The following is a 27,897-nucleotide window of genomic DNA, read 5'->3' on the forward strand; positions in this document are numbered from 1 at the left end:
CTTGATAAATACATGGTAGTTGCCCTCCCGACTGCACGCCCAGTGTGCAAAAGTGTGAGTCTATTTGGTTGGTTGAAGTTGAAAATGCCACTTTTTATAGCCTACATTTTTGTTTGTACCGAGACGTCACCAAAGTTCGAGTTTTAAAATGTGACAAGACCTTGAAGAAGAATTAGTACGTATAGTAAGGGGGGCGGAGGTTGCGAGGGCTTCAAGAGAACAGCCGTCTCGCATGATGCTCCAAAGCGTCTCATCACACGATATGCCTTGAGGAAATGCTTGGAAAATAAATCGAGGCAGGGGCTCTTGTTCAATATCGTAAGAGCAGTGTTAGCGAATTCTATTATAGTTTTGAGCTTCACCCACACGGTAGTGCTTGTCTCTTGTGTTTCTTGATTTTGTGTTTACTTTAACTAAATTCGTAATGTTGGTCGCTGAAGCTTTGCCCGCCTATTTTCTATCCCGGTGAGAACTCCGCGTCATTGCTAGAAAATGTTTTCCGTTATTTGGCGAATGTTCGGAGCAGCAAAGCGTTCATTTTGATTCTTTTCCATTGTCTGTCAAGGGAAAGCTTGCCGTTGAGAGAGCATGAAAATAAATTTCGGTGGCCGCCGCCAAGTTGAATGCTTCCACACTGAAGAAAGTCATTGGAGTTTTTATAACATGGCACCGCCGTCAGCATGAGCCATTAAGCGCAATGCTCGAGAAGAAAGCATCTGCGCACATTGTCTGGGATGGCTCTTGAATAACATGCGTCCAACACTTCTTTCTTTTTTTCTTTCTTTCTTCTCACCGGAGTAGCCAGGCACTACCTAGTCAAGAAACTGTTATTACCAAAGCAGCCGCATTTTGCAATACATTTTCAGCACCTTAAATGTGAAACATAGAGATGAATCTGGGATGTGTACGGGCAGGAAGAAAATTGAGAGAAGCAAGGGAAGGTGCTCCGGAAAAAAATAATTTCACTTTGACTAAGACTCGTATTGGTCGGGCGGGGCTTTTCAGTGGTTACGCTGCTTGCTCACAGACCTTGAGAATTCACTTGTCTAGTGGCTTTACTGGTCCCTAAACCTGTCTCCGCAATGGAGTAAAGCAGGTAGGTGTTTATGAATTATGTATAGACGTGCAATATGCCACGTTTCCCAAGTATATATTTGGCTGGAGATGAGATTTCGCGTACGGCTATTGCATTCACTGGCAGATTTACTGGAATATATAATTATGCTTATGTAACGAATGTTTCGCCAAGTTTAGGGCATGAACAATGCTTTGGTTAGCAAAATATTTCTCTCTGAAATAGACGGGCACGAAGCTTTACCATTTAGCCACAGCCTAACAAGACAGAAGTTATAAGCGGTGTCCATAGTCACAGAAAACACATAACGCTAAACTTGTTTGCAAGAGGAAATTCCAGCCAATCCCGATGCTGGACATATTATTAGTGAAGGCGGCCGGCCAGTTGCAAAACACACTTGCGAACAAAAAGCTTTAGGAATTCAGTACCGCCTTGATGGTCGACGGATAACAAGTACGTTTCCTTTTTTCTTTCTGCCGCTATAGCGTACATTAAGATTCGCTTGTACTACTTCGCTTGGTTAAGATATTTTTGCTTCCGTAGGTGTCATAGGCGAATCCTATTCACATAATGTAATGATATCAGAAGAAATACTAATAAAATATGTGCTAAAATGAGCGGCATGGTTTGGTCTGCTTGAAGCACTTTCGAGCCAAAGTTATATTTACGAGTGTTTGGCGCTCAACGGTAAGAACTTCGAGTGCGAGCGCTGGAATGAAGGAAACGCAAGTGGCCCAGGATTAGTGAAATATTTTTTTTGCGAGACAACGATCTTTTTTGGAGGCTGACGACTGATTGAACCTTCCTGAACACAGGCCCAGTTTCTTCAGGATGTTGAGCCTGAACACATCAGCACAGGCGATCTCTTGCATCGTGATCGGTCTTACTGCGCTGGTCATCTCGCACGTTGTTCGCTTTTACCGGAACGTGTCGAGGCACCCTAGAGGTCCCTTTCCATGGCCTATTGTCGGAAACTTGCTCGGTAAGCGATAATCTTCACCATCGCACGTGGTAGCATTGAAAAACAAAATATCGATAGAGTTTCATTCTTTGCTTCAGCTGCAACCAATTGTAGAAGATAATGACATAAACGTGATGACACAATGATTTAAGCGTCTATTTAGTAAACTAGTTTTCTGGTACCTTAAGCAACAGGATTTAGTGCTACAGTTCAAGTGACTTAGCTTTATTAAATGTCAAAACCCACATACGCCACTGTCTGCGCGTAAAATACCGTTACCCTGAAATTTCAGTGGAAATTGAAAATTGTTATCCTTTTCTGAAAGCTGCCACTTGAAGCTTACAGACGCGATGTGAGCCATTAGATAGAGCTTCATATTTTGAAGTAGTCTATTTAGCTTCCAAAAGCATTTGTTGATGATATTTGTCTTACTGTGCTCGAGTAACATTATTAAAATCGTTTTGCATTGGTTATGCGAAGTCACGCCACACTCTAATACAGATATCGTGGTAAGCCGCAATTTTACAGAACCAGTGATTTCTCTAAAGCAAACTGTAATTTTTCGAGTGCGAATTTACGTCATGAGGTCATAGCAGCGCGAACTAAAACATATACACAAAGAAAGAGACAGACGAAGACAATCGCTTCCTTGAACTGCCCGCTTGCTGGCAGCACAATATGGCCGCGTTCGTGAACACCCGACCTGTTTTCTCGTAATGTCACAGTCCACGCACATGCATCACAAAGGCGCTCCCGAAACTGTCTTCAACAAGTATATGAGCTCGTGTCAGTAAAGCTTATGGCAGAAAGCTGGGCTAGCTGAATTTCTGATAACCGATGCATTTCCAGTGCTTCGGAAACACGTGACGGACAAGCTGGCTCGTATGTGCACAACAGTTGTTGTGCACGTTGTGACATACGTTGTGACAACAGGCACAAAGGACCCGTATGCTCAAAAAAAAAAAAGAGCATGCCACGCCTTTGATTGCATGCACTACAGGTGTTGTTCATAGCATCCCCTTGTAACCTGGCAAATGTTACGTTGGCCAGACTGAGCGCTGCGTAAACGACAGACTCGGGGAACATCGTGTGCAAATACGCGCAGTAGCGGAATGCGGCAACTTAGCAGACCCCTGCAGCAATGCGAATCACACCTATGTTTCAACGCATACGTGTTATGGGAAAGTACAAAGATAAAAAATGCATATTCATTCTTGAGGCCTACAAGATAAACAATGAAGTAGCGCGACAAATGTATTAGCACTGCCTCTTCGTCGTTGACAATGAAAGCGTGCGACTGTCTGCGTCGAAACTTGTGTGATACACATCTGTGACGACTGGCTTGACGCATGCGCCACGATTCAAGTTATTTCGCCTGCTACCGCGTGCCATACGGGTTCCGGCATTAAAATCAATTGACGACTAGCATCCTCCCTGTCCTGTTTCTTTTTTATTCTGTGACTTTTTCTGGAATCGCTGGAAATGTGTCACTCAGCGCGTCAGTAACATTCAGCAGCTGCCCCAACTTCAACCAAGGGAGCTCAGTCGACCAGCACTCGCTATGTAAATGGGTCAACGGCACCCGTGCACCGCAGGCCAGCGGCAGGACTCAACACTCGCGACACACGTTTAGAACACTCGCATCCAGCCACCGTGCACCTTCGGGCAACTGGAGGGCTATTCTGTAAGAGTCCACCTAGTGGACTGTCCATTTCGGCCACTGCTGATTGGATGCAGCTGTACGGGGGAGGAGGAGACGGGCGGCCCTAGCCAATCAGCAGCGGCCGAAATGGACAGTCCACTAGGTGGACTCTTACAGAATAGCCCCCCTGATGTACATATAGATATTTTCCTATTTTCAAAACATGGAGCACGACAGAGAAGATAGCATTGTAGCTAAGTAAATTTGGCAGGCAGTGAAATATTCAAGCAGAGTTGCGCATGTCTGCCTCTCTCCGAAAGCATTCGTCACAAATGTTTGACCAGCCGCGACCTACCGATGTGCTAAATTCTGCGGTGGACCATTTGCTGCTGAGTTCTATTGCTGACCTCGAGGTCGCGTTTTCGGTTCCCGAATGTGGTGGCCATATTCAGACGAGGTGGAAAGCGAGACGCTAGGTGTGTGCGAATGTTCGAAATTTCGAATGCAAATCGAATAGTCCCCTGCTATTCGATGCGTATTCGAATCGGAAATTCACAGATAGAATTTACCGAATGATTTCTTTAGAATATAAAAAGACTAAAAACAATTATTGGAGCCTCCAAGCCGACAGAATGATCAATGTCAGGACTGTTCGGAATAATCCTGCTGCATGATAACTGCTACATCTCCGCAAGGGCACCATTTCCTGTCTGAGTGCAGGGTGCAGACAACTTCTGCTTGGTATTTTCCAGTCATTGAATGATAACGGCACCATTTAGGCAGCCTATATTCCAATTCGTTTGGCTGTATCATTTGGCCAGTCTCACCATGTTGGGGAACGTTCAAAACAATGTGCGGTGATGTAGCGTGACACTTTTCTCTTTTCATCAAACGCAACTCTATACGTGTGTACCTTGTGGCGTACCTGTTTCCTTGTTACGTTACTACTATTTCCACGGTTCTTCAGATAATCGAAGCCCTATATTTAACAGTTAAAGGTTCCTCAGTTTTCTGGACTTGTAATTGTGAACGGTATTACCCGCATGTGCCCATGTATACCTGTAAGCCCGATCTCATTACCTTTCTTACTTTTTTACTGACTGCGCAAACTTAATATTTCATCTTACTTTAGAAATGAGAAAATATTCGATATTATATTCGAGATTCGGTTGTCATCTATCTCAGATATTTGTATTCCATTAAATTCAGAAGTTTCACTATGCGAACACCCGTGCAGAAATGCTCGTTTACTGAGCTTAGTATACACGTTTGTATGAGCATGCTTTTGTACTACGCGTTTGTACTATGTGTGGGCGTGTTCTGTGTGGAAGGTTGGGTTACCTGCGTCTTGAGATAGCCGGTAATAGTGCAGCCTAGGTTCACCTTTGTGTACGCTCATTGAACAAACACACCAACTAAGCTTGTCAGAATTGATCCCAACTTCTTTACTATGGCATCTCAGAGATGGATTTGCGGTATGCAGTCGAACGCAAGGTCATTGGTTAGATTCGTGGCCATGGTAACATTGACAAACGCGGTGCAATTCAACATAGTACATGTAACGATATTTAACTCCGCGTAAAAGCGCTTTGCGTTGTCGAAATTGATGCGGCAAACTCAAATACAAGCACTATCGATTGAAAAAACAGTATTGGTTGGCGCTTTACGTCTAAGATTTGTGAATAAACTCATGACTTTGCGAAAATAATGTACACCCGTGAGCAACAGGAGAAGAGACACCCGCCTTTCCGTCAAGGAGCGATTGCTCGTTGTTGGGAGTGGCATGTGGATACACAGTGAGCGACGTTCCTGCTGTACATTTATTGTCGTGAAACTAGCTTACCGTCTTCGTGTGGCTTCTATGGTCTCTCCAAATAAATGGTTCGTCCATTCGTCAATCCTATATGAATGAATGGTTCCTGCGATAGTGAATCGGCTCGAGTGGCAACCAATACAAATGGTGAAAAACACAAATATTAACCTCTATCTTGTTTTTCCGCTTCTTTGATAATACAGCAGTGGGAGCGAGGAAACACTTCAAGGACAGTATCTTGGCATGGACAGACAAGTACGGCGAAGTATTCACCTTCTGGATGGGCGAAAAGCCTGTTATAGTTTTGGGCAGTCACGCTATGGTTAAGGAGGCGTTCATAGCTAAGAGAAACTCCTTTGGTGGACGACCTCCTTGTAATATGGGTGAGTCTCTGGAGAGTTTCTTCTCAGGCTATTTCGGAAGTTATTACTCGCACATTATGTGCTAAAAGAATTACATACAAAGAGGATGGACTAGAGGAGTGTCCGTCTTGCTCGTCGTACGTAGCTCTCTGTGCGCCTTTAAGTACCTAATCTTCGTTTACTAACATAGAATCACGAAACAGCAGTCCTCAAGCTTGACTATTCAAAGGGGAAGTTTATTGGTTACGTAACGTACTTAGAAGTGACAGTCTCTTAAGTTGTGCGACGTTTCATCAGCTTTGTGCAATGTTACACAATCACGTACATTTGAAGCACGCAGACGATGAAGCCAAGGAAGACATACGGGAAGTTATTTGTAGTTTCATTTGAAGCGTAGAAATGATGAGCTGAAGAAAACTGAATGTGGGCTGAACAACAGCTTGCCGCCGGTGGAAGCCGAACCCACAACCTCCGCATTACGCGTACATTGCACTACCAATTGTGCTACGGCGACGGCTGTTCCCACATCCACATTCTTCGGTATTTATGTATGTGGACGAGATAGAACCCGGGGAGTATTATCCAGCGCCACTCATGACTTTCGTGTTGGCTGTGGAACATCGTTTTGACGTGGGATGTTCCACAACCACCGCCAAGACCGTGAGTGGCATTGACTAATCTCCTCAGGTTTAATTTTGTTCACGCGTAATGCCGACGTTGTAGGTTAGGCTCCCACCGACGGAAAACTGTTGTTTCGCGCACTTTCAATTTCCTCCAGCTTATCATTTCTACGCTTCAATTAAAACTACAAATAACTTCCCACATGCTTTCCTTGACTTTGTTGTCTGCTCGCTTCAAATGGTAGTGGCTAACGAAAGTCGAGCCCCTGGGTTCCCCTACATCCCGTTCACGATTACAAAATCATGTAAATTTGTAGCATACACTTTACAAATTACTTATTTATGTCAACATTACAACCAAATGCAAAGCATACATTATACATACAATCATGATCAGTTTAATTTAATTTTCATTGTTAGTCGGTACACTTTCTTTTTTTTTGCCCGTAGTTGTTAGTGGTTTTTTGTTATGGACGTACGACTGTCGTCATAGGTTTAGAACTGAAAGACGTGAAAAAAGATCTATATTATAATGTGAACCATACTTCTTGATGTTTGTACACTATGTCGTGAAAAGGTAGACAAATAGCCGGGGCACTAGGCCGACCAAAGTAATATTTAAAAGAGAAGAAGGCGTTTCGGCTCCCACACGGGAGCCTTGTTGACAGGTAAAATAAACACAGGTATTCCAGCAGCTTGTTTAAGCAGTCTTTAACACGTGACGTAGGCAGTGCGCATGTACTGCCGGCAGATTGCCATCGCTCCTGTTCGGAGTTGGTGGCGTAGTCTGAATCATGAACGACTCAAGATAAAGGCTTCAAGACAGTCTTTGTCCCTGGCAGGGCCACGTGCCTTCCCCCAGTCGATTGCGTGGCCGCCAAAACGTCTTCTTTTCTTTTAAATTTTACTTTGGTCGGCGTAGTGCCCCGGGTTTTTTGTCTACGTTTTCACCATGTCCCATCCCGGCAAGACGGGCTTCCGTCAAACATTGAACTTCATGCACTATGTCCCTCAAACCTCGTTGTTTCATAAATTTCAGATTTTCTTTCGCCAATATATTGAATTGTTTAAGATGCGCAATAAACGGCGTTGATTTGCGACACTCACGAAACGTTTAGTCTCTGACATTTGAGTACTGCTTGACCCAATAAGGCACGCGCGCAACCTGGGATAAGCGTTTTCAGTGGAACTCACAAGAACTGCGCAAGAGAAAGCAAAGCAAATGCAGCTTGGAAAGTCACTTTGTGCTCTAGTCTCCAATGCAATATCTAGATCTAAATCTCAGGCATATTTTGGAGCCTAAATCGTAATGAAAAGTACATTAATGAAAAATCCCGCATATCCCACGCCCCGTGGGAATCGATGTTGTTCGAAGCAGTGTGAGGGGAGCCTGCCAAAACAACGAAACGACAATGAGAGAACCAAGACGTAGGCAGCTGTTGCAGAACCTACATACACACATGCCATGACATTCATGTCATGGCCGACCATTTATGTTCGTCATACACTCTTGTCATGCCATGCCAGTTAGGGTTACAATAAATAAAGAGATACTGTCAAAGTGGCAAATCTTCGCCAAAAAATGCTTCGCACTTAATAAAGGCCTTTTTCCGGTTGCTGTATAAATAAATAAAAAAAAACACGCTTCGCTTGCAGGGGCAATGCACAAGCAGAAAGGAGATCATGACATCATTTTTGAAGATGCAAACCTAACGTGGAAAGCACTCAGAAAAGTCGCGTTGGCTGCAGTGAGGTAAGGGGTATTCCCTAAAGGAAACTTCTTGTTATAATTAGACGATGCTTAAAGTGCATCTATGCGTTTTGTAGCAATACATGTATAACCATTTGATTCGTTTTTTTCCCCTTGAATTCCTGTGCGAAGATGTTGACATTTTTTTTTATTTTACGGTTGCAGGAAGCATACTTCTAGCGAAAACCTAGAAGTACTCTGCTGTGACGTCGTCGATGCCTTTGTGAATTCGTTACATGGCGAGATGGTTACAGTAAAAGCGAGAGATCCTCTATTGTTCATTATTTTCAACATAACGGCGGCATCGACATTCAGCACAAAGTAAGACCCCCCCAGTCTGTTCAAACTTTTGGTTTCTATTTTTCGCGGCAGCCACAGACAATGTTCGATTGTTTAATTCTAAATAGCGCAAAAAGCTACTCAGAGTTCGAATATATATATATATATATATATATATATATATATATATATATATATATATATATATATATATATATATATATATATATATATATATGCCTTTGTCCTGCAGTTAAAATAGGCTGCTGCTGATGTATAAGATATAAGTATGCCTGAACAACGAATTTGCACCGTAGAAATCTGTACAGCCTGACGTATAACCTCAGAGGAACCTTAAATTTCTGGTGTCTGGCAGAACAGCAAGATGCAAACGGTCAGAAGAAGATAACGTGAATCGTGTGTGAAAGGGAATGCGAAAGTATGGTTCACAAGTAAATGTTCGGATACTGTTAGAGAACCCCAAGGATTGTGACTACCATTCCCAACCACCGACGGTCTCCACGGAAGTTTGTAATTAAGTTTGATTTATTAGATTTGAGACAGGGGCGAATATAAACTTATTCGAACAAGTACTGAACATAAATAGAAAGTATCGAATGTCGAATCAAATCAACTGCAGAACAGTACGCACCTAGGCTGCCGCCCGTGTCCCTCCCTTCGTCCTGTTATTTAGCGCAGTTTACAGCTCGAATCAAATATCGAATACTGGAATGCCAGACGCATATTTTTACAGCATAAATACTTATTTTGGCTGAATTGGGTACCATGCATGTGCAGACCAGCGAAAAAAAAAGATCCAGTCAACTATAATGGACGATCAGGATTTCTCTTACGTGTAACATCGCTAATTGTCATTAAATAATCTGCAAGCATAGCCTCTCAACATCTTTAAATCTTGGTTGCAAACAGTCTTTTCAAGAACGAAAGGCTGCTGTATTAACTAGCTTTGTAAGGACGCTAAATAAAAGGTTGTTAAAACAATCAGAAGCTGTGGAAAAAGAAAAGAAAGAAGAAAGAAAGCTGCTGAAGGACTTGGTGTGCCGCCGAAACACGTAAAAATGCCAGTTGCAAGGAATATGTCACTTCTAGCGTAAAAGATAAAACTGCTACATGACTAGAACGCAGGAAACGCTTAGTGACCGACTACAAGCAAAATTGACAGGTTGTCATGAAAATTTCCGCCGCTAAATTGAAAACAAAGCTTACGTTAACCAGAGTAACTAGTTGGGCTTGTTGGTTGAGCCTAGTAGAGGGCTACAGCGCGGGGAACCAACGTGGACAAAGGAGGCACACAACGTACACAAAGACAGCGCCGTGTCTGTGCACTTTGTGTGCTTCCTTTGACTTCATCGGTTCGCGCGCTGCAGCCCATTAACCATTTTGTTTCTGCACTGCTCCGAAAGCTTTTGTCGTTATTCCACTTCTGATAAGTGACAGCCCTTTGTTTAGCAGGCGGAGAACAGAACAGTAGCAAGACTTTAATCGTCGGTTGTTGCGAAACATTCGGGTGCTTTCTATATTCGAAAATGCCCACTAGTTCATTTTCTAATGAGAGTACGAATAGCTAGCGTGTTATATTCGATTCGTATTCGTAACTTCGAATAATCGCCCACCCCGATTAGATTTGATGAACCCTGTTGCTAGGCTAATTGACTCATTATGCCAGGGAAAGAAATGGCACACGAAAAACGCGTGAAGGGACCAGGCGTTCTATTCTGTAAGTGTCCACCTAGTGGACATGTCCATTTCGTCTGCTGCTGAAGTGTTGATTGGTGCAATGTGCGTGTCTCCTGGTCACGCTTAACCCAGCCCAACCAATCTTGGCTTTAGCAGCAGATGGAATAGACATGTCCACTAGGTGGACATTTACGGAATACCATCTAAGGGAGCATATTCACAAAAACCTACAGAAATCCTGATAATTTTCTACTAATGCGTAAACATAGCTTGGCACGCCTGTGACTTCGTTTTACAGCGGAGCTGTTATGCGCTAGGTCCTGGTGGTTTGTCTGCGTAGGCAAAAGAGTAGCTAAAAGAGCTAAAGCATAAAGCAAGAGCGTATGGTCGGGTATGCCCCAGCTGCGTTTAATCGCGAGAAGCGTCAAAACGTATTGTGTTAAAAATATAATAAGAAATCGAAATCGGAATAGACACTGATCATTATGGATTGCGGTTTGACATCACAGGCTCCATAAGGAAACTACGTAACCTTATATCAGTTCCCTTGCAGCCGTGCAATGGGTAGGTCGCGTACGGTGCGGTCTGCGGAGGAACAATGTGCTTACGAACAGCGCTGTGAACAGAAGCGAGAATGTACACGGCGACGGCGAGCGGCAAGTAATACGGACGAAGATCGTGCTGCAAATGCCAAGCGTATGCACCTTTGGTTGGATCACCCCTACTAACTTCACTTCTATTGTAATTGTCGGTGATTTCAACATAGAGCTATCTCGGCCAGACGGAACGTGGTTTCTCTTGGAAAGGTTCGGCATTCAATCATTCAATGTTACACAAACATTAGTGTGCCCGCGACGCGCCATCGGTCGTGTGTGAACCTGACATTGGCCGAAAACTTTTCCAGCGTCGCCACAGAGCCACTGGCCATATATTATAGCGATCATAAAGCGAGAGTCACCTTGGTGACCAAATAATAAATCCACAAAAGCCAATAAAAGGTGTCTAAAAATAAAAAAAGCATTGAGTATGCAATTTCATAAAGAAAAAGAAAGAATCGTGAAAAAACGATTTTTCGTTTTGGTATGTGTTTATTATATTCAGTCGATATATTTATTAGCAACACATTTGTACAGTCCCACTGGTCATCCACGTTCACAAAGTGGACTGGCTTTGAATTTTTACTTAGTTTTGCTTGCTTGCTTTTCCTAACTTATGCGCCTTTCGGGTGGGAAAATATGCCGATTGTTTCGCCGCGTCCGGCCCCTTAAAAGCAATCGCACCGGTTGGGCAGCAACGCCGGGCACCACCGCGCCACGACGGAGCAGAGGGGTCGAAAGGGAACCCCAGCGGCCGCAGTAGCGCGTGAGGCGTTGCGTGAGGGGAGGGCGTGCCTCGCCCTGATGCTATTAACGCGAAAGCGTTAAGGAGCTCGTGTCGCAGAAAAGCCGGTGTGTCGTCGGTGTCGGCGTCGTTGGCCGTGAGCGATAAATCCCAGCAGGCACTCCATGAATAAAAAATAACTTGCAAGATGGGCTGGGTGGGAATCGAACCAGGGTCTCCGGAGTGTGAGACGGAGACGTTACCAATGAGCCACGAGTTTTTTTTCTTTATTTATGAGCCACGAGTTCGATGCTTCAAAGCGGTACAAAAGCGCCTCTAGTGAACGCGGTGTTGCCTTAGAAACGAGCTGTTTCTAAGGCTCAGGCGTGCGTCGCTTGCTCAGGCGCACATTTCGTTGTCGCGCCGAACGCTGCGTTGCTCGACGCTCACCGCGTCCGATGCGGGGCGCGTAGTCGCTGCGCCGTAGCCCATTGTCTTACACCCCTTGGCGGGTCGACGGGAACGCTGTCGCGTTCCACTCTTGAAGGCGAAGCTTAAGCGTCCTCCAATTTTTTCACCCTCGCTGTCGCTCTCGCAAGCCTGTGCTATGCGAGCGTTCCTTGACCACGAAAGCTCTCGCCTGCATTCTGACCACCACGCTAAGGCCCAATGAGAACGCGCCAGCGTCTCAACGCGCTCGAGTGCCGGCAAGGTACTCGTAACCCGAAAGACACTGAGCAACCACTGAAGGGGAGATTCGGCCACCCCGAGATCTCAAGTTGGCCCACCCCCGAATGCCAGTTGGCCCACGTTCGGATTTCACGTTGGCCCACTACCAAATTTGATTTGGCACACGTCCAAATTTCAAGTTGGCTCATCCCCAAATTTCGCATTGGCATACTGCCAAATTTAAGTTGGACTACTCCCAAATTTAAGTTGGGCCACCCCCAGGTTTCAACTTGGCCCACTCCTAAATTTTAGTTGGCCCACGTTCGAATTTCAAGTTGACCCACTACTAAAATTTCAAGTTAACCCACGCCCAAATTTCAGTTGGCCTACCTGCAAATTTCAGTTGTGTCACCCCTACACTAAGCTTCCCTTGCATTTTTAAGGAGCCCTATGTATCTCTATAGGTATTCTATTTTTATCTTTTGCTTAAAAAATTTCCTTATAGCGTAAAAGCTACCAATAACCTACATTTACACTATCATAACGATTAAATGTCTTTGAAAATTACGCATTTTTGTGCCGATTACACTTTTCTCGGGACAGGGCTAGGGGAACTCACCGAAGAATGCTCACGCATTAAAGGTTGTGAAAAGGTATCGCATCACCTAAGAACAAGGCGCACAAGAGCGAAGGGAACAAACAGAAGAATAACGAGGAATCCAAAGGGAGAGGAAAATTAATTGTGACGGAACACCAGCGCGAACGTGTAAACAAACACGAGTCTGTCTAGGCAAACACGGCGACGTTTGTTTGTACCACAAGCTCGCAGGACTTAAACAATGTGCAGTAAGGAATTTTCCCCCTATTTAATGGTTTGCTTGGACGTTAATTTCGTCGCTATTTGTCTTTCCTTCACGTCAGCAACGTACGTACATGACATTAGCTTTTTTACGGTCCAGTTCATTTCAATCAGTTGCCGTTTGCAACTTTGATTAAATCTGTGTACGCTGTGACATGCCTAACTTTCCGAAACTGAAGTGTTCAGAAATTGTTTGTACAAGAGTTTTTCAGCAGGTGTCCGCCTATCGTAGCACGGGGTAAAATAAGGTAAAAAAAAAAAACAGTCGGAGCAGCCATCTTTTCAATGCACCGCGCGTCGCAGCAGACGCAATTTGGCATGTTGTTGTCTCTCCCTGCTTACAGTACAGAGGACTTAGCCTGTAACCATACAAACAGAGTTAGCGTTTCTTTTACGCGGAAGCGTAACTTGCCAGCTCGTGAAATCGGCGGGGTTTGTCAGAAGCTGCGAAGCATGCGAACGAAGAAGGTACATGGGCCTCCGTACTGGCTCCGGTTAGTCTGCAACTTTCGTTTGCGTATTTAATTAGCACTACGGGCAGCGACACCGCAGAAATTTGAGGACAATAATCGTTAAGGGTCCTTCATACTCTTTGAGCCACCACTTCTAACTCAAATTCTGACAGGCATGTGCCTGAAATTGCGCTGCTGAAATGTTTTCTATTATTTGATAAGGAAAATGATTAAGAAGAACCAAACCCGCTTACTATTCAAGAATAAGTTTGAGCATGCATTCGGAGGTGGTTATTTGCGGCACTATGCTGCAGTCTGTTAAGGCCCGTCCACGTTACTGGCACGGCAACTCGCCGCACGCCGTTTGCCGTTCGCGGATCGCCGAACGGCAAGATTTCCTTGCCGTAGAGACGATGGGCCAGGGACCCATTTGTGCGACAGCTGTACGGCGAAGTGGCCATTCAGCGACCGAGGAGTGGTCGCGACGGCAGCCCCACCGCCGCTGATCGCTCGGCCGCGCCCAATATACCGTATTTACTCGATTCTAAGCACCCCCTTTTTTTCACGATCGCGATGCCCAAAGTGAGGGGGGATGCTTAGATTCGAAAAATCTAGAATGACCCCCCCTCCCTCTTTTTGCTGCGAAATCACGACGACACGGGTGCGAGAAATAACATTTTATTTTGCAAACATTCAAAAGAAGAATCGGTGCACACAGTGAACCCACTGCTTGTGTCGGATTCTCAGTTACTATCACTGCCACTCGAGTTCGTCGCACCGCTTGAACCGCCGCTCTCGGTATCCCACAGCAGGTCGTCTTCCGTTCCGTCGAAGTGGTTTGTGATCGAGCAGTTCTTAAATGATTTGACCACAACGTCCACTTGGACCCGCTTCCAAGCGTCAGAAATCCTCTTTGCGATGGTTGATGGGGACGCTTTCTGTAGCTTTTGCCATATATCCGTATACAGTCAGGCTGCACGGCGTACTCGCGCCGCGGACGCCTTGCCACCTCGGGACTCTGAGAGGCTCCGGCTCGATGACAGAGTGAGCAAGCGCCCTGCGGCCTTGGCTACGCGCGCTTCCTAACAAATAAGGGTGGGGGGGGGGGGCTTAGATTGGCATGCAAACTTTTTTCCCAATTCTTTCGCGAAAATAGAGTCGGGGAGGGGGGTGCTTATAATCGGGGGGTGCTTAGAATCGCGAAAATACGGTAGTCACTAGGGCTTCTCCGGTTCACTTCAAGGCTAAAGCTAACGGCGCTTCGGAATGAATCACCGACCCTTACAAGCAGTAATATTTTCTTACCGCTACTGTCGCTCTTCGCAATTATTATAAGAAAATACGCTAATATTAGCGGCGCTGGTCGTCTGCAGTCGGTAGCCGTGCACTGCAGCTGAGCTCGACAAGTATCGGAGCTCTCGTTCGTGTTTACCGCTTGAGAGTAGATATCGTCTTTCATAAAATGTACATATCATTCGAGCATTACTTTATCTAGAGGGAATGATTATGCTTGGAACAGAAGCTGCAACCTATGTTCGCGTCGCCGGTCGAAGAGGCGCGCATCTTCATGGTCGTGGATTGGTCCGTCGATCGTGCGGCGGGTGGTGTGCTGGCCGAACTGGAGTTTACATTAGAAATCTCTCGCGTGGCAGACGTTCTACGGCACTGGAGGCCGGTTAGCCGTTACGGCATGTTTGCCGATAGTGTGGACGTGCCTTTATGGGACGTGCTCCCCGTGACCACCTTGCCTTACCCGTACGCGGAAGCTAACCGGTACTTTGAGCGCCATTTCCTCAAGCCACGCATTCGGAAGGAACCCCGTGCAGCGCCTCCCACCGCCTCTGATCGCAGGTGCTGTGACCAGAGGCGCAGCATCTCAACGACAGCGTCTGAAAGTCCTGGCTGTCACGAGGGAAGAATGCGTGAACGCTACCCTTACCACTGTGCCATCATGCGGTACTGAGCGGTACTGCCCTGCCAGCAGCAACACCATACTGTACCACGAAGCGGTTGCGCGTGGTCGTGCGGGCTTTATCTTGAAAGCGATTTGCTTTGGGGGCACAGTGTAGATGGGCCGATGGCTCTTAGCTTTGCGTCCGCTGTGTTCTCAGCGCCCAGTTTGCGTTGAAGCGACAGACAGCATGAAGGTCACTTCGCTCGCCGCTACTGCCGCGATTCCTCACGCGAGCGTTTTGACAGCGAGTGTCCGCGGTCATCGAATGTGAAGCGTTCATATTTGCCTGTGCGCGCTGACACTATGCTAGGCAATTTAGATAGCGAATGTTTACAAGGGGCATTCTGCTCCGGCAGCTGCTGCGCATGGCGCACCCACGCCAGCCCTGTTTTGAATGCGATCTGCGACGCGGACAGTGTAGGCACCTAGGCGCACCTAGGGCCGATAGCGTCGTGTGCGCTGTAGCACCCATACGCTTTCACGTCACCCGGGTTCGCGAACTGAAACGTCACTAACTTTTTTCGCACTGGCCCTCGTCTCGACAGCAAACGCCAGCACTACTCGAAGCTGCACAAGCTATATGCCATTTTAACAAAACTTATTGCTGAGCTAATTGGTTCAGGACCCGTATTCAGAAATGCGTCTTGACTTGAAGGCCATGCTTGACTCGATAGACGCCTGATGTGAACGCGCCCAAGACGCCCCTTTCGTTTCCTTTGGTGCATTCACGACAGGCGTCATTTAATTGAAGTCAAGCTTGGGCTCCAAGTTAAGATGAATTTCTGAATATGGGGGGTTAAAACAAAGGTTACGGTGCTAAGCAGACAAGGACGAAGTGAGACACAAACGACACATACGGACGCCAGAGGATGTGTCGTTTGTGTCTCACTTCGTCCTCGTGTGCTCAGCGCCGTAACCTTTCTTTTTAAACTATGTGCCACTGTGTTGTCGCATGTGTGCCAGAGCAGTTCTCCCTCCTTTATATTAAATAGTCCGAAAAGAGCGTAAAAGCGTGCGGTGGTTTCGATTCACGAAAACTTAGCAGGGCGAAAAGCTATAGAATTCTGAGAATTGTCCACTACTAAAGCATTGTTTGGCTGGGCTGTGACGTCGTTTTTGCTTAGTTTTGCTTGGTTTTCCTAGCTTATGCGCGTCTACCCTTGGCCTTGCAGGTGGGGAAACACGCACAGGGTTTAGTATCGAATTGTCGGATTTTTTCGCCACGTCCAGCCCCTTCAATGCCATCGTACCAGTTGAGCCGCAACGCCGGTCACGAGCGCGCCACGACGGAGCAGAGTGGTGGAAAGGGAACACAAGCTGCCGTAGTAGCGTGTGTGGCGTTGCATGAGGGGAGAGTGCATCGCCGCGATGCCATGTTACCCTCGCTGTCGCTCTCGCATGCCTGTGTTGTGCGCGCGTTCCTTGACCACGAAACCTCTCGCATGCATTCTGACTGCACCTCGGTAAGGCCCAATGAAAACGCGCCGAGCGTCTTAACGCGCTCGCTTGCCCGCCAGGTATTCGTAACGCGAAAGACGCTGAGCAGCGTTGTTGTTGTTGTTACAAACTTTATTCGAACAAAGCTGTTCGGGGCACGCAGGCGCCTGGGCCCCCGTTCAAGTGGATATTCGGCCACCCCAAGCTCTCAAGTTGGTCCCTCCGCAAATTTAAGTTTGCCCACCCTCAAATTTCAAGTTGGCCCAGCCCTCAATTCCATTTGGCCCAACCCCACATTTATGTTGTGCCAACCCAGAATTCGGAGTAGGCCCACCACGAAATTGAAGTTGGTCCTGCCCCAAATGTAAGTTGGGCCATAAACTCGAAGGATGCTCAGCAGTGTTCAGTTGTACATTGGGCTACCCCAAAATCTCAAATTCGCCCACGTGCAAATTTCAAGTTGGCTCACACCCAAATTTAAGTAGGTCCACTCCCAAATTTCACGTTGGTCCACCCCCGCATTTCAGTTGGCTCACATTCAAATTGCAAGTTGGCCCACCCCCAAATTTCAAGTTGTCCGACCCCCAAATTTTCAGTTGACCCACCTCAGATTTCAAGTTGACCCATCCCCAAATTTCTAGTTGGCCACCTACAGAATTCAAGCTATCTCACCCAAAAATTTTAAGTTGGCCAACACTGAAAGTTCAGTTGGCCCATCTCCAAATTTCAGATGGCCCACCTCCAAGTTTAAATTTGACCCGCCCCTAAATTTCAGTTGCCCTAACCGTACTATAAGCTTTCCGATGCACCTTCTAAGGAGCCCTATGTATCTCTATGGGTATGCTTTGATTCGCTTCTGGTCTTTCTTAGGTCACGTCATATTTTCTGCACTCCCCAACGCGAGCTTGAAACCTAGAGTTGCCTTACGTTCCTTAAAAAATCCTAATAAAGCAGGATCTATTGTAACGCGTTTAATATACTCGATAAACCGCGCATACCTGTTCTTAGAAACGACGCACGGCAAGGATAGCCAAATCATGTCAAGTAATTTGTTTTGCTGGCCTTGGTAAAATCATATTTGTGGAAAAAGGTTTTTCTGTGCGATCTTCCTTTGTCTCATTACAAATAAGCTCTCCCTTTCACTTTTCGGCGATATGTTTATAGCGGTTCTCATCTTACGTCTGCAGTTAAATTATTCATTATTATTTCAGACTGCAAATTACTTTTGTGTTAGAGTATGTATTAGGATATTCGTATGTTTGGCTTTTGTTTTTTGCGATAGAAATTATAAGGACACTCCAGACGCATTTTTTTTGCGTCGCCGTGATGTTCCGTATAAAGTACAAGGGCGATAACACCGTCGGCGCGCGTCTTATGCCGTACGTGCGAGTGAAAGCACGCGAGGGAAGCCGACGATCGCGGCTCAATCTGGCGAGTGCGAAGGAGAAAGCGGAGAGCAAGCGCGCCGTCTTCCGTCGCGCGAAAGGCCGTGTGGTGAAGGGAGAGGGGGAGGAGGCGCGCTGTTTTCCGGCAGCAACTGCGCATTTCGCGACTTGGCCTTCGACTGCGACAAGTGCGTACTTTGCAGGGCCGCGCGTGGTCGCGTGCCCCGTATCTCGAAAGGGATCTGCAGACAGCTTATACCTTAATGCGCGCTGTGTTCCAGCCGCTCTAGCGTTGAAGCGATAGACGGCACGAAGGTCACTTCGCTCGCTGCTCCTGCCGCACTTGCTCGAACCAGCGCTCTGACAGTGAGTGTCCGCGCTCATCGATTGTCATTGTTTATGTTTGGTTGTGCGCGCTGACACTATGCTTGTTAATTCAGTTATTAAGGGAATGTTTCCAAGATTATACGGTCGATAAAAGTGCCATCCTTACTTCGTGTAGCTGTTTACTAATTTGCTATAGCAATCGGTAGTTCTCCTTTCAGGCGAAACTGCGACTTTCTTTAAAGCGAAGTTGTTAGCCTCTAGTTGGGCGGGCTTTTTCGTGCCCGACCAACAGAAAATAACCGAAAAAAAGTGCATATCTCTTTTGGAATCAGGCATACAATACGCAGCTCAGTATTCATTTTAATAAAGAAAAGCACAAAACAAGCGTCAAAACCGCATGATGGATGATAAGGCGCCTGTGGACAATCCGAGACACGTTCATCATCCCCGCCTGTGTTTCCCGGTAAAGCTTAAGGTTGCATAAGCTGCTCCGGTGGGAAAGGGGCAACAGCAGCACATGAATCAGTGAGTGCCGTCATGAAACTTCATATGTAAAAGGGAGACCTGCCTAGCCATTCTTTCAGTTCACTGCAAGACCGTTATGGTAGACCACCTAAAATTAAGACTCCCGAAGAGCAGAGTGAATACGATGAGCGTTGAAGAGTGCGAAATCGTAATGCTCAACAACGGTGTCGTTCTAAGACTAGGCAGAACAATAAAACATTTCATATCCCCATCGACGGCATCTGAATGGTTTTCTAAGAGCTTCGCTGGCCATCCAGTTTCGCGGGGTCGGGATGGCGAGTCAATTTTTTATTTCACTTACTTCATTTCACTACTCGCCATCTCACTTACAGATAGCGCGCGAGACCTGCCACTAGGTGAAGCTCTTCAGATATCCTTAAACTCCCGCTAGCTCATTCATCTTTATTTCTGCTAATACCGCAATGAAATCAGCGATGTGGGCAGTAACAACTCCCTTGGTACCTTTAAATTGGTACGTATTTGTAGGGTTATGCATCCTCATTTTAATTCAGGTTCGAGGTCAACAGCCCAGACTTAGTGCAACTGGCCAAGATAAACCGAGGTCTGCCCGACATGTCTCCGCTGCAGAGCGATATTGCCCCGTGGCTTGGCGTCTTGCAGTGGCGCATGGAGAGGGCCTTTCGTCGCCACATGAATGAACTGCTGGCCCTGTTCAGGCGCCTGTTCGACAAGACCAAAGACAGCTATGTTCAGGGTAAGGGAAGGTTGCCAGACGTTACGGCCTTACTGTAAGTGTTATTCCGTCCGCACGGGCTCAGTGCGAACTCTGGCGTGACTGTGCAAAACAGGGCTCGGAGCATCATGGTCGTGCGTGCATTGTCCAATTCTCGGTGACATTGATCTTTACTTACTAGAGTATCCTGAGATTTGCTTAGTCGGTACAGTAATAACGAAGTGCATGATGGCTCCACACTCAAGTTTTAGTGCCAGTTTGTTGCCGCGAAGATACTGGACATATAGGAGAAAGGTGCTTCGGCCTCTACTAAGGTTTCTCCGTGATACGCCTTGGAGTGTGAATGATGAGCGATGCGGTTCGACGGGGATTGAATAATGGGCAACCTGTAGCACTACGTGTCAAGTTTCTTGTGTTACTTGGTGCTATCATGTTGCTAGATGGACTATGACGTCCATCGGACCGTACTGTTTTTGACAGGTAGCGGTCGGGTGGAGCAATGACCAGCAACTTTTGCAAGGATAAGTCTACCTGCAGCTCACAACTTTCCTCCTCCTTTCTCCCCCTAATTTGCAAGTGCGCTTCTCTGCATGCCACATTTTTTCAACGAGATGCGGCACCGTTCGTGATTCAAATGACGAAGGAGTGGAAACTGCACATTTTTGGTAACAACTAAACGTATTTTGTAATGCCACCCGACTCTTCGCCAATTCCACACAGTGAGTGTATTGCAAAATCTGCACGCAGACGAAGGACAAAGAACTGAAGCATTTTTTCACGTTGATAAAAGCACAAACACGTCAGAACGTACCCATGAAAAACGGTGCTGATGAGGTGTAGGGCAAAGAAATCTCTCTGTTACAGTTTCGGTTTCTGATTGCTTAGCCGCAGGGATGCCCCTAGTTTAGCGGCGTTTCACGTCATGTCACAGATCGGGCGTGAGAATGAGAGGAATTCAATGGACCAAGTTTGATAACACCGAGGAGGAAAGCGTCAGGAGGAGGGCATTCGAAGGTCACGACATACCTCTTTCCCACCTATTTGTGTTTCCTTTCTCTGTTTCTGCAGGGCTGACCAGCTACAGCTTCTGCGGTCACTTACTTTGGTTCAGAAATCAAATAGGCATTTTTTTTTCGTGTGTGTTGCTTGACGCCGTGAATACAATCCAGCGATTGCTGCCCCGGTGTCGAATCTTCACTGTGGACCTGCTACATTAGGCGGCCTGTGTGGTGCCACGGTCAAATTTGACGTCCGTTATTACGTGGCTGAAGAATTGCGGCACTAGACTGATTAATGCGTAAGTCAAAACCCACACGCTGAAGGCATCGCGATTACATGGGAACAACCTTAACAATTTACATAAATTGTTTGCCTAATTCGAAACGTTTTGCGACAATCTGAAGTCAGCACTCGACAAGAATATCGAAAGCCATCTGCTGATGCAGCGGTTGCTCACATATTATATTGCATTATTCGCTGCTTCTATTTTAATTTCAGTGAAAATCTCAATTTGAACTGAATGCGAGCGTTCGGAAAACACGAGGTATGAATATCCCGTCGCACAGCCGAATATTTCCTTTTTAGAGCGCAGCTCTTTGGCGTCCGTTCCTGGGTTTCGCGTCGTCGTCGGCGTCGTCGTCGTCGTCGGCGTCGTCGTCGGCCTCGTAACCAGCTCCGCCCCCCTTTCATCCCCCCAGCGCTAGCAGCGACCGACTGATACCGCTGGATGCCGCTGACGCCGCTAGAGAGTCAAGATAACGTGACTGCATAGAACACCGTCGCCGCCATGCAGAAAGAGGAGGAAAGGGTCCCCCCCCCCCCCCCCTGTTCTTGTGTGGCGGATAGCTGGGGTTGACTCACTATCGCCGTCAGCGGCATCAGTCAGTCGCTGCTATCTCTTCCCTCCTCCCTTTATCGTGTTGTCCGCTTGCTGCGCGCGCTTCTGCCCCCATCGTTTGCCGCTGGGTGTACACGCCGCCCCCCTCCGCTTCCGCTTACTGCTGGTTGCTCTCGACGGCGGCGATGAGCCTCCGCTTCGGCGGCGCGAACTGCAGGGTCTTCTCGGCGGCGGCGATGAGCTTCTGCTTCAGCCTCGCTTACTGCTGGTTGCTCTCGACGGCGGCGATGAGCCTCCGCTTCGGCGGCGCGAACGGCAGGGTCTTCTCGGCGGCGGCGCTTAGCCTCTGCTTCCCCCACGGCTGTGACAACCTCGCGAGGCACTTGTATAGATCTCGTCTTTGAGAATCAAGCATTGGTGTACCAAGTCGAACATATATCAGTCTATTTCTCCGACCACAAAGCTTCCTTCATGACTGTCAAGAACTGTTAGTGGAGTCTTTGTTAAAGGAATACGTGTGAAAAATAAAAAAAAATTATGTGATAGCGCATACATGTGTTGCTCGATTTCTTTGCCTCAATCTATCCAAAAGGTGAAACAGCTTATTTGCTGCGCTCACATTTCGCATTAGGAAGTAACGTAATCGTCGGTAATTTTTTTTCCTATCTATAACAGAAGAGAAGGAAAAAAGGTAAAAGTATAACGCAGTTCTGTAATATGCCCAGTAGTCTTAACAAGCTTAAGTTTTTTGTTATTTGCCTAGTCCGGGCATATATATCTATCTTCACAGCGCGCTGCCATTATCCAGCGCTTCGTCCGTTTCCTTCCGTCTGTCCTGTCTCTTGCCGTTGTTATTCGAATGTTATTCGTTGTTATTCGAACACGCGTGGAAGACCGCACACGGTATTCCAAGTGTGTTCAGGCCTACATCAAAATTTTCGCTTTCACCTAAATCAACATGAATATCTCACAATTAATGCGAATGCTGGGCGATGGGCGCAGGTAAAGAACTCAACTTCGTGCACGCTATTTTGGCTGCCAGAGAGGAAGCCATGGAACAGGACAAGAACGACGCTATCTACTTGACCGAAAGAAACATGATGCAGGTCGTGCTGAACTTATTCGAAGGTAGGTGTGTCTCGACGTGTCTCCGCAGGTAAAGATTCTATGACTGAGCTGCCGTTCACAAACTTAATGGCGTAGTTTGATTTCTTTTCTTTTTTTTATATAACGATCTCTTTTAAGAACGTTACAACAGCTAGAAGGGTCGTTGGAGGGACATTTAAAACTGCCTATGGTCAATGCTTCAAAAGAATGCCTTGATTCGGCTATTGCAATTTGAACTACATGTTCCTTCTGCATTGAAAAGAAAGCAAGATTGTATAAGCAAATCAATAATGCGGGTTAATAATTATTTACGGATAATTTTCATATGGAAGTCCAAAATGAACTTGTTGCCAGGTGACCTTATGTAACGAGTGTTGGGGGAAGGTGGTGTATGTGAGGTGAGTGACTGAAGAGAGCATGCGGAAAAAGATTGGATTTCACAAGTTTCTTTTAGTTTTATAGAACTTATACAGGGCCTGTGTTAACGTTTGAGTGGGTACAATAATCAGCTTGACATTGCGCGAAGACAATTCTTTCTCACACCCACCGAGGCCTTAATGTTTTTGAGACAGTTCGGTTGGAGTGCCCGTGCTTTTGAGCCAAACTGGTGATACAGACAGAGGGCGCATTTTCACCCATGATTGTGTCCGCTTTGAGCATTTCGAGAAACACATGACGTGTTAGATAATTTTACTGAAGCTCAGCACTGTTGGTACTCCACAGATGTTCAGCGCTCACAAAACCTCAAACTGCTGAGCACTCGAGATTACTTTTCAGCGGGATTGAAGTTGATTTCGGAATTCATCTCTAACAGGCCGCTTAATATTGTTGCGGGTATGTTGGTAGGATAGACAGACTGTATTTAGAATATATATGTATACAATGTGGTTAAGATGGCTTACCAGCAACAACACGCAGCAGCCAGTGTCTCGCGATCTTCTTCCTTTCCCTTCTTTTATCCTTCCGTAACAATATTTTATGTCTATGTCGGCGCTGCATATCATGATCGTATACTCAGTAGGGAACATTCAGCGATTTTTTCCGACTCCCAAATATTACTTTAGTGCTATCACGTGCAATGCACTGCACTTATTATATATACCGGTATCAATTATTTTGAGTGGTGAAGAACGCTGAAGAGTGGCAGCATTGTCATAACCGAAAGAAGGTTTAATTGTGCAGTATATATTGCTCATTATATAAAACGTGTGCCTGGAGTGCTTTTTGCCATTCACCAACTGCCTTTGGTAATATTATGTGCAACGTGCATGACAATTGGCTCGCATCTGCTCTGAATAACAAGTCTATCGTAAGAATGTACTTGTGAATATGAGCTGTATTTATTCTCTAAGATTGCTGATGTAAGATACATAAAAAGATAAGCTAAGTTAAGCTAAGATAAGTTAAGATAAGCTAAAAAGATAAGATAAGATAAGGTGTGTCTCTTACGTCTTTATTATTGTTCACATTGTCGCTCAAAAAGCAGCCACATCGTTTTCTTTAGCGCGAGAACTATATTGATTAGAGAAATATAAAAGTATTGATTGATTACATGCAGCGTCCCCCCCCTCCCCGCCCCCTTCTTTTTTTGCTTACAGCTGGCCTAAACACTTCAGTGAGTGCCGCTGACTGGCTGCTTCTTGAGCTCGTGCGCAAACCGGACATCCAGAGGAAAGTCCAGAGTGAGATCGACACTGTGATTGGTACATGACAATATTGCCTGTTCATAGTGTCAGTAAACATATTTGATACGTTTTACTACAAATTCCTGGCAAAAAAAAAAGAAAAGCAGTGGTTGTGTCACAATTTCTGAAACTGTCAATTATCAAGACAGTACTGTCAAAACTCTGGCCTTCGTTTATTAGGCGGACCTTAAGTAGGCGGCTTCTGTCTAAGGAATTTTGTGGCCGCATTACTCACGGCCAAAGTGCATGCTTGCCCGCATGGTGGGGCTTAGGCCGTGGACACGGTAAATTGCACTTGGGGGTCACTCTACAAGATGGACAAGATATGGAATAACTGTCATGGTCTCCCTAAGGTTTTTTTTCTTCGAGCGTTCGAGCCTCCTTTATGGAGTCATTTGCATTTGGCAATACAAAGAGACGACCAGAGAAAAGTGACATGTGCAGGGCTGGTTTGCCGGAGCTGCCTTGGTGGCGACACATGCAGTAGCCCATCTCTGGTTCGCAATCGCTACGCCTTACGCCAAAACATTTAGTGCGATTGAAAGCGTGCCCCTGTTAATTGGTGGTGGTGCGAAACCTTTGAAAAATGAGAAAAACTTCCGTTCAACGGCGGATGGGGATCTTTAGGTCAGCTTCTGGAATGTTTGGTGCTTGAGCATTCATAGAGTCTGCAACTTAAATTCCCGATAATAGTGGCTTGCTTGAGGTGCATCGTAAATAGGAATTCCACTAGAATTGCGATAAAAGTTGTGGCAAACCGTAAGCTCAGGTTAGTATTGAAAGACTATAGGCACTAGGTGTCAACTGTGCGAAGGCTCTTCCTACAGGTGAGAGGCGACCAACCATGGAAGACAGTGATAGACTGCCCTTCACAATGGCCTGCATCCTGGAAGTCCTGCGACTGTACCCTCCCGCCCTGCTGGGGTTGCCTCACCGAGTGCAGAATGACGAATGGCTAGGCAAGTGTGCAAGTGTTCATTCAGAAATACAGGAGTAGTGGATTGTGCCTATGCCATTTTCCGGTTAAAACAATAAGAACAAAATAAAACCGACGCTCTTGATATGAGCGGAAATCTGTGGAAATTGCTCTGCAGTACCACACCAGCATACATATCTCCACCCCCCCGCGTACTTCGTCATAATGTTCTATCATATCACTACGACGATGTACTTAGCCGCCATGTAAACATACGTTTAAAGTGAAGCTTGCTCAGCTTACTCAGTCAGGTCGCGAAATGCGCAGTTGCTGACGGAGCACAACGCCGCCCCTCCTCCCTCCATCCCTCCCTGCCTTTGATGCTTTAACCGACTGGCCACAATCATCAATCGCTTCGAATCTCCCTCAGTGCCCAATTTGTGGCTTACCGTTATGTCACGATCGCAGGCATGTTTATTTCGTACGCCTACAAATTAGTTCTTTGAGATGACCGCCTTGTACGTCACATCACAGAGCACGGTCTAAGCATGTGTGAGCTGGCCAGTTGCCATTCTACCACAGACTTTTAATTATATTTCGCGTGCTTCACGAGCGCGAGCATGCCATTTCCTCCCATTCAGGCCCTATGGCAGCTAACACATTGAGACGCTCTGTTCGACTGCACCGCCTTTGGGATCACACTACGTTCCCCAGTCTTTTTCTCTTAACTGATAACCCTACAAAGGTCGGCATTGTATGCCTGCGAGATCGGTCCATATCTTAATGGAAGAGGCTGTAAAATTTCTTCGCCGGAGTAATAAGAAAGAAATGTCGCATCGATCGCAAAGACGAAGCATCGATTGTGATAGCAAATTGTTAGACAGCTATGCGAAGTAAAGACAGTAGTTTTCTCGACCATGTAAAATGACTAAATTAACAAGCATGGTGTTACGCGTGCACAGGAAAACATTAATCTCACTTGATGACCGCGGACACTCGCTGGCGGAACGCCGTAGAGAGAGGAAGAGCGGCAGCAGCAGCGAGCGACTCTTCTCCTTCGTGCTGCCTCTCGCGTCAACTCTAACTAGGCGCGCAAGAACTCACCCCACACGAAAGCACTAGCTATCTCGGATCGGCTAGCCTTCGCACCCGCCGCAGCTTGACACTAAGATAGGACGCGCGCGACGGCGCTCATTCGCTTTATGTGTCACCGACGCTGACGGCAGAAATCTGCCTGGAGTGTCCATATAATTGTTATCTTTATAAAAGTAAAGCTATCCATGGGAAGCATTTCAAGTGCTCTCGTGTTAACAGCTGGAAGTTCATGCACGAAATGCGATAAAACACGCAATTATACGTCCACACGTCTTAGCACTCCTATATGCAAACACTCAGCGTAAGTAGAGTTCGCAAGAATTTACAAACTGCATCAAGACTAATTAGGTTTGCGTCCGCATGAAAAACGGCTAAAGCCGTCAGAGCACATATCTTTCACGAAGAATAACCGATGGAACTGTTGACAGAAGTCGTACTTCGTCTCTGCAGGCGATGTGCTAATACCCAAGAACGCTATTCTCCTCTACAACATATTCAAAGCTGGCCGTGACCCGAGCTTATGGGAAGATCCATTGTCCTTCAAGCCCCAGAGGTTCCTGGACGCTTTGACGGGTGCTCTGTCCACCAAGGACCAATCGGCGCTGCTGTCCTTCGGTCTGGGCGCCCGACGCTGCGTTGCGGAGAAGCTCGTGCCGACCATTCTCTTTTACGTTCTCGTCAGGCTGATGCAGCGCACGACATGGAGCATGCCGCCTGGGGAGGTTTACGACCCCACGCGAACCGACGGCACAACACTGCTGTTGGCACCGGCAGACCGGCGTGTAATCGTCACCAAGAGAAAGAAATGAAAAGACATCGTTTACAGAACCTTATTGTGTACTGTGGTGGACGAACGAAACATGAATGGCATATTGATGTGCTTGATTGGTACCTCGGCTTCTGCTAGGCCGTCCTTCTTTGCAGAGGAAAACACCTTGCTCGAGCCTTTATGTGAAAAAGAAAGAACCATCGGAGACGTCTTTAAGCTTGTTTATTTAATGAACCAATTTCACCATGATTAGAGGGCATGCGCAGAGGCCCTGCCGGCGTCGTAACCACAATAGTTCCCACAGATTTCCCTGTAACATGGGCTCAAGACAAAATCGAAGGTAATGCCAAGGACAATCCTATTTGTGGATTTTACCTGCAAATTTTAGGGGGAAGTTGACAGATAAGTATCTACAACCCCACCCATATTAGAGGATCCTTTTTTCTTAGCTCTCCGTCTTTCAATCTTGAGGTTTAAATGGGCTTGTGATGATACGAGCAAGTTTATAGTGTTTTATCGCGTTTTATAGTTGCCGTTAGCCCGCCAATAATGACTTCGCACTGGCTACATTGCGAAAGCTACGGCTTATTTAAACTCGTCGTGAAATGGGTTTATGTGTTGTCAAGCGCATTTTATTCGGTAATAAAGTAGAGGGAAGGGGGAATA

At 46.4% G+C, this 27,897-nt stretch overlaps 1 protein-coding gene across 1 annotated transcript; it reads left to right on the top strand.

The window, feature by feature from the left end:
* Window positions 1-27,897, top strand: LOC142570837 (cytochrome P450 1A1-like). The gene is made up of 10 exons (XM_075679151.1): window positions 1-54; window positions 1,891-2,057; window positions 5,695-5,874; window positions 8,130-8,226; window positions 8,389-8,544; window positions 19,641-19,843; window positions 22,662-22,787; window positions 24,365-24,469; window positions 25,279-25,410; window positions 26,913-27,897. The coding sequence occupies exons 2-10, from the start codon at window positions 1,907-1,909 to the stop codon at window positions 27,269-27,271; spliced, it is 1,509 nt and encodes a 502-aa protein (XP_075535266.1). The 5' UTR covers window positions 1-54; window positions 1,891-1,906; the 3' UTR covers window positions 27,272-27,897.

This window comes from Dermacentor variabilis, chromosome 2 (assembly GCF_050947875.1).
Source record: "Dermacentor variabilis isolate Ectoservices chromosome 2, ASM5094787v1, whole genome shotgun sequence".
Taxonomy (NCBI): Eukaryota; Metazoa; Arthropoda; class Arachnida; order Ixodida; family Ixodidae; genus Dermacentor; species Dermacentor variabilis.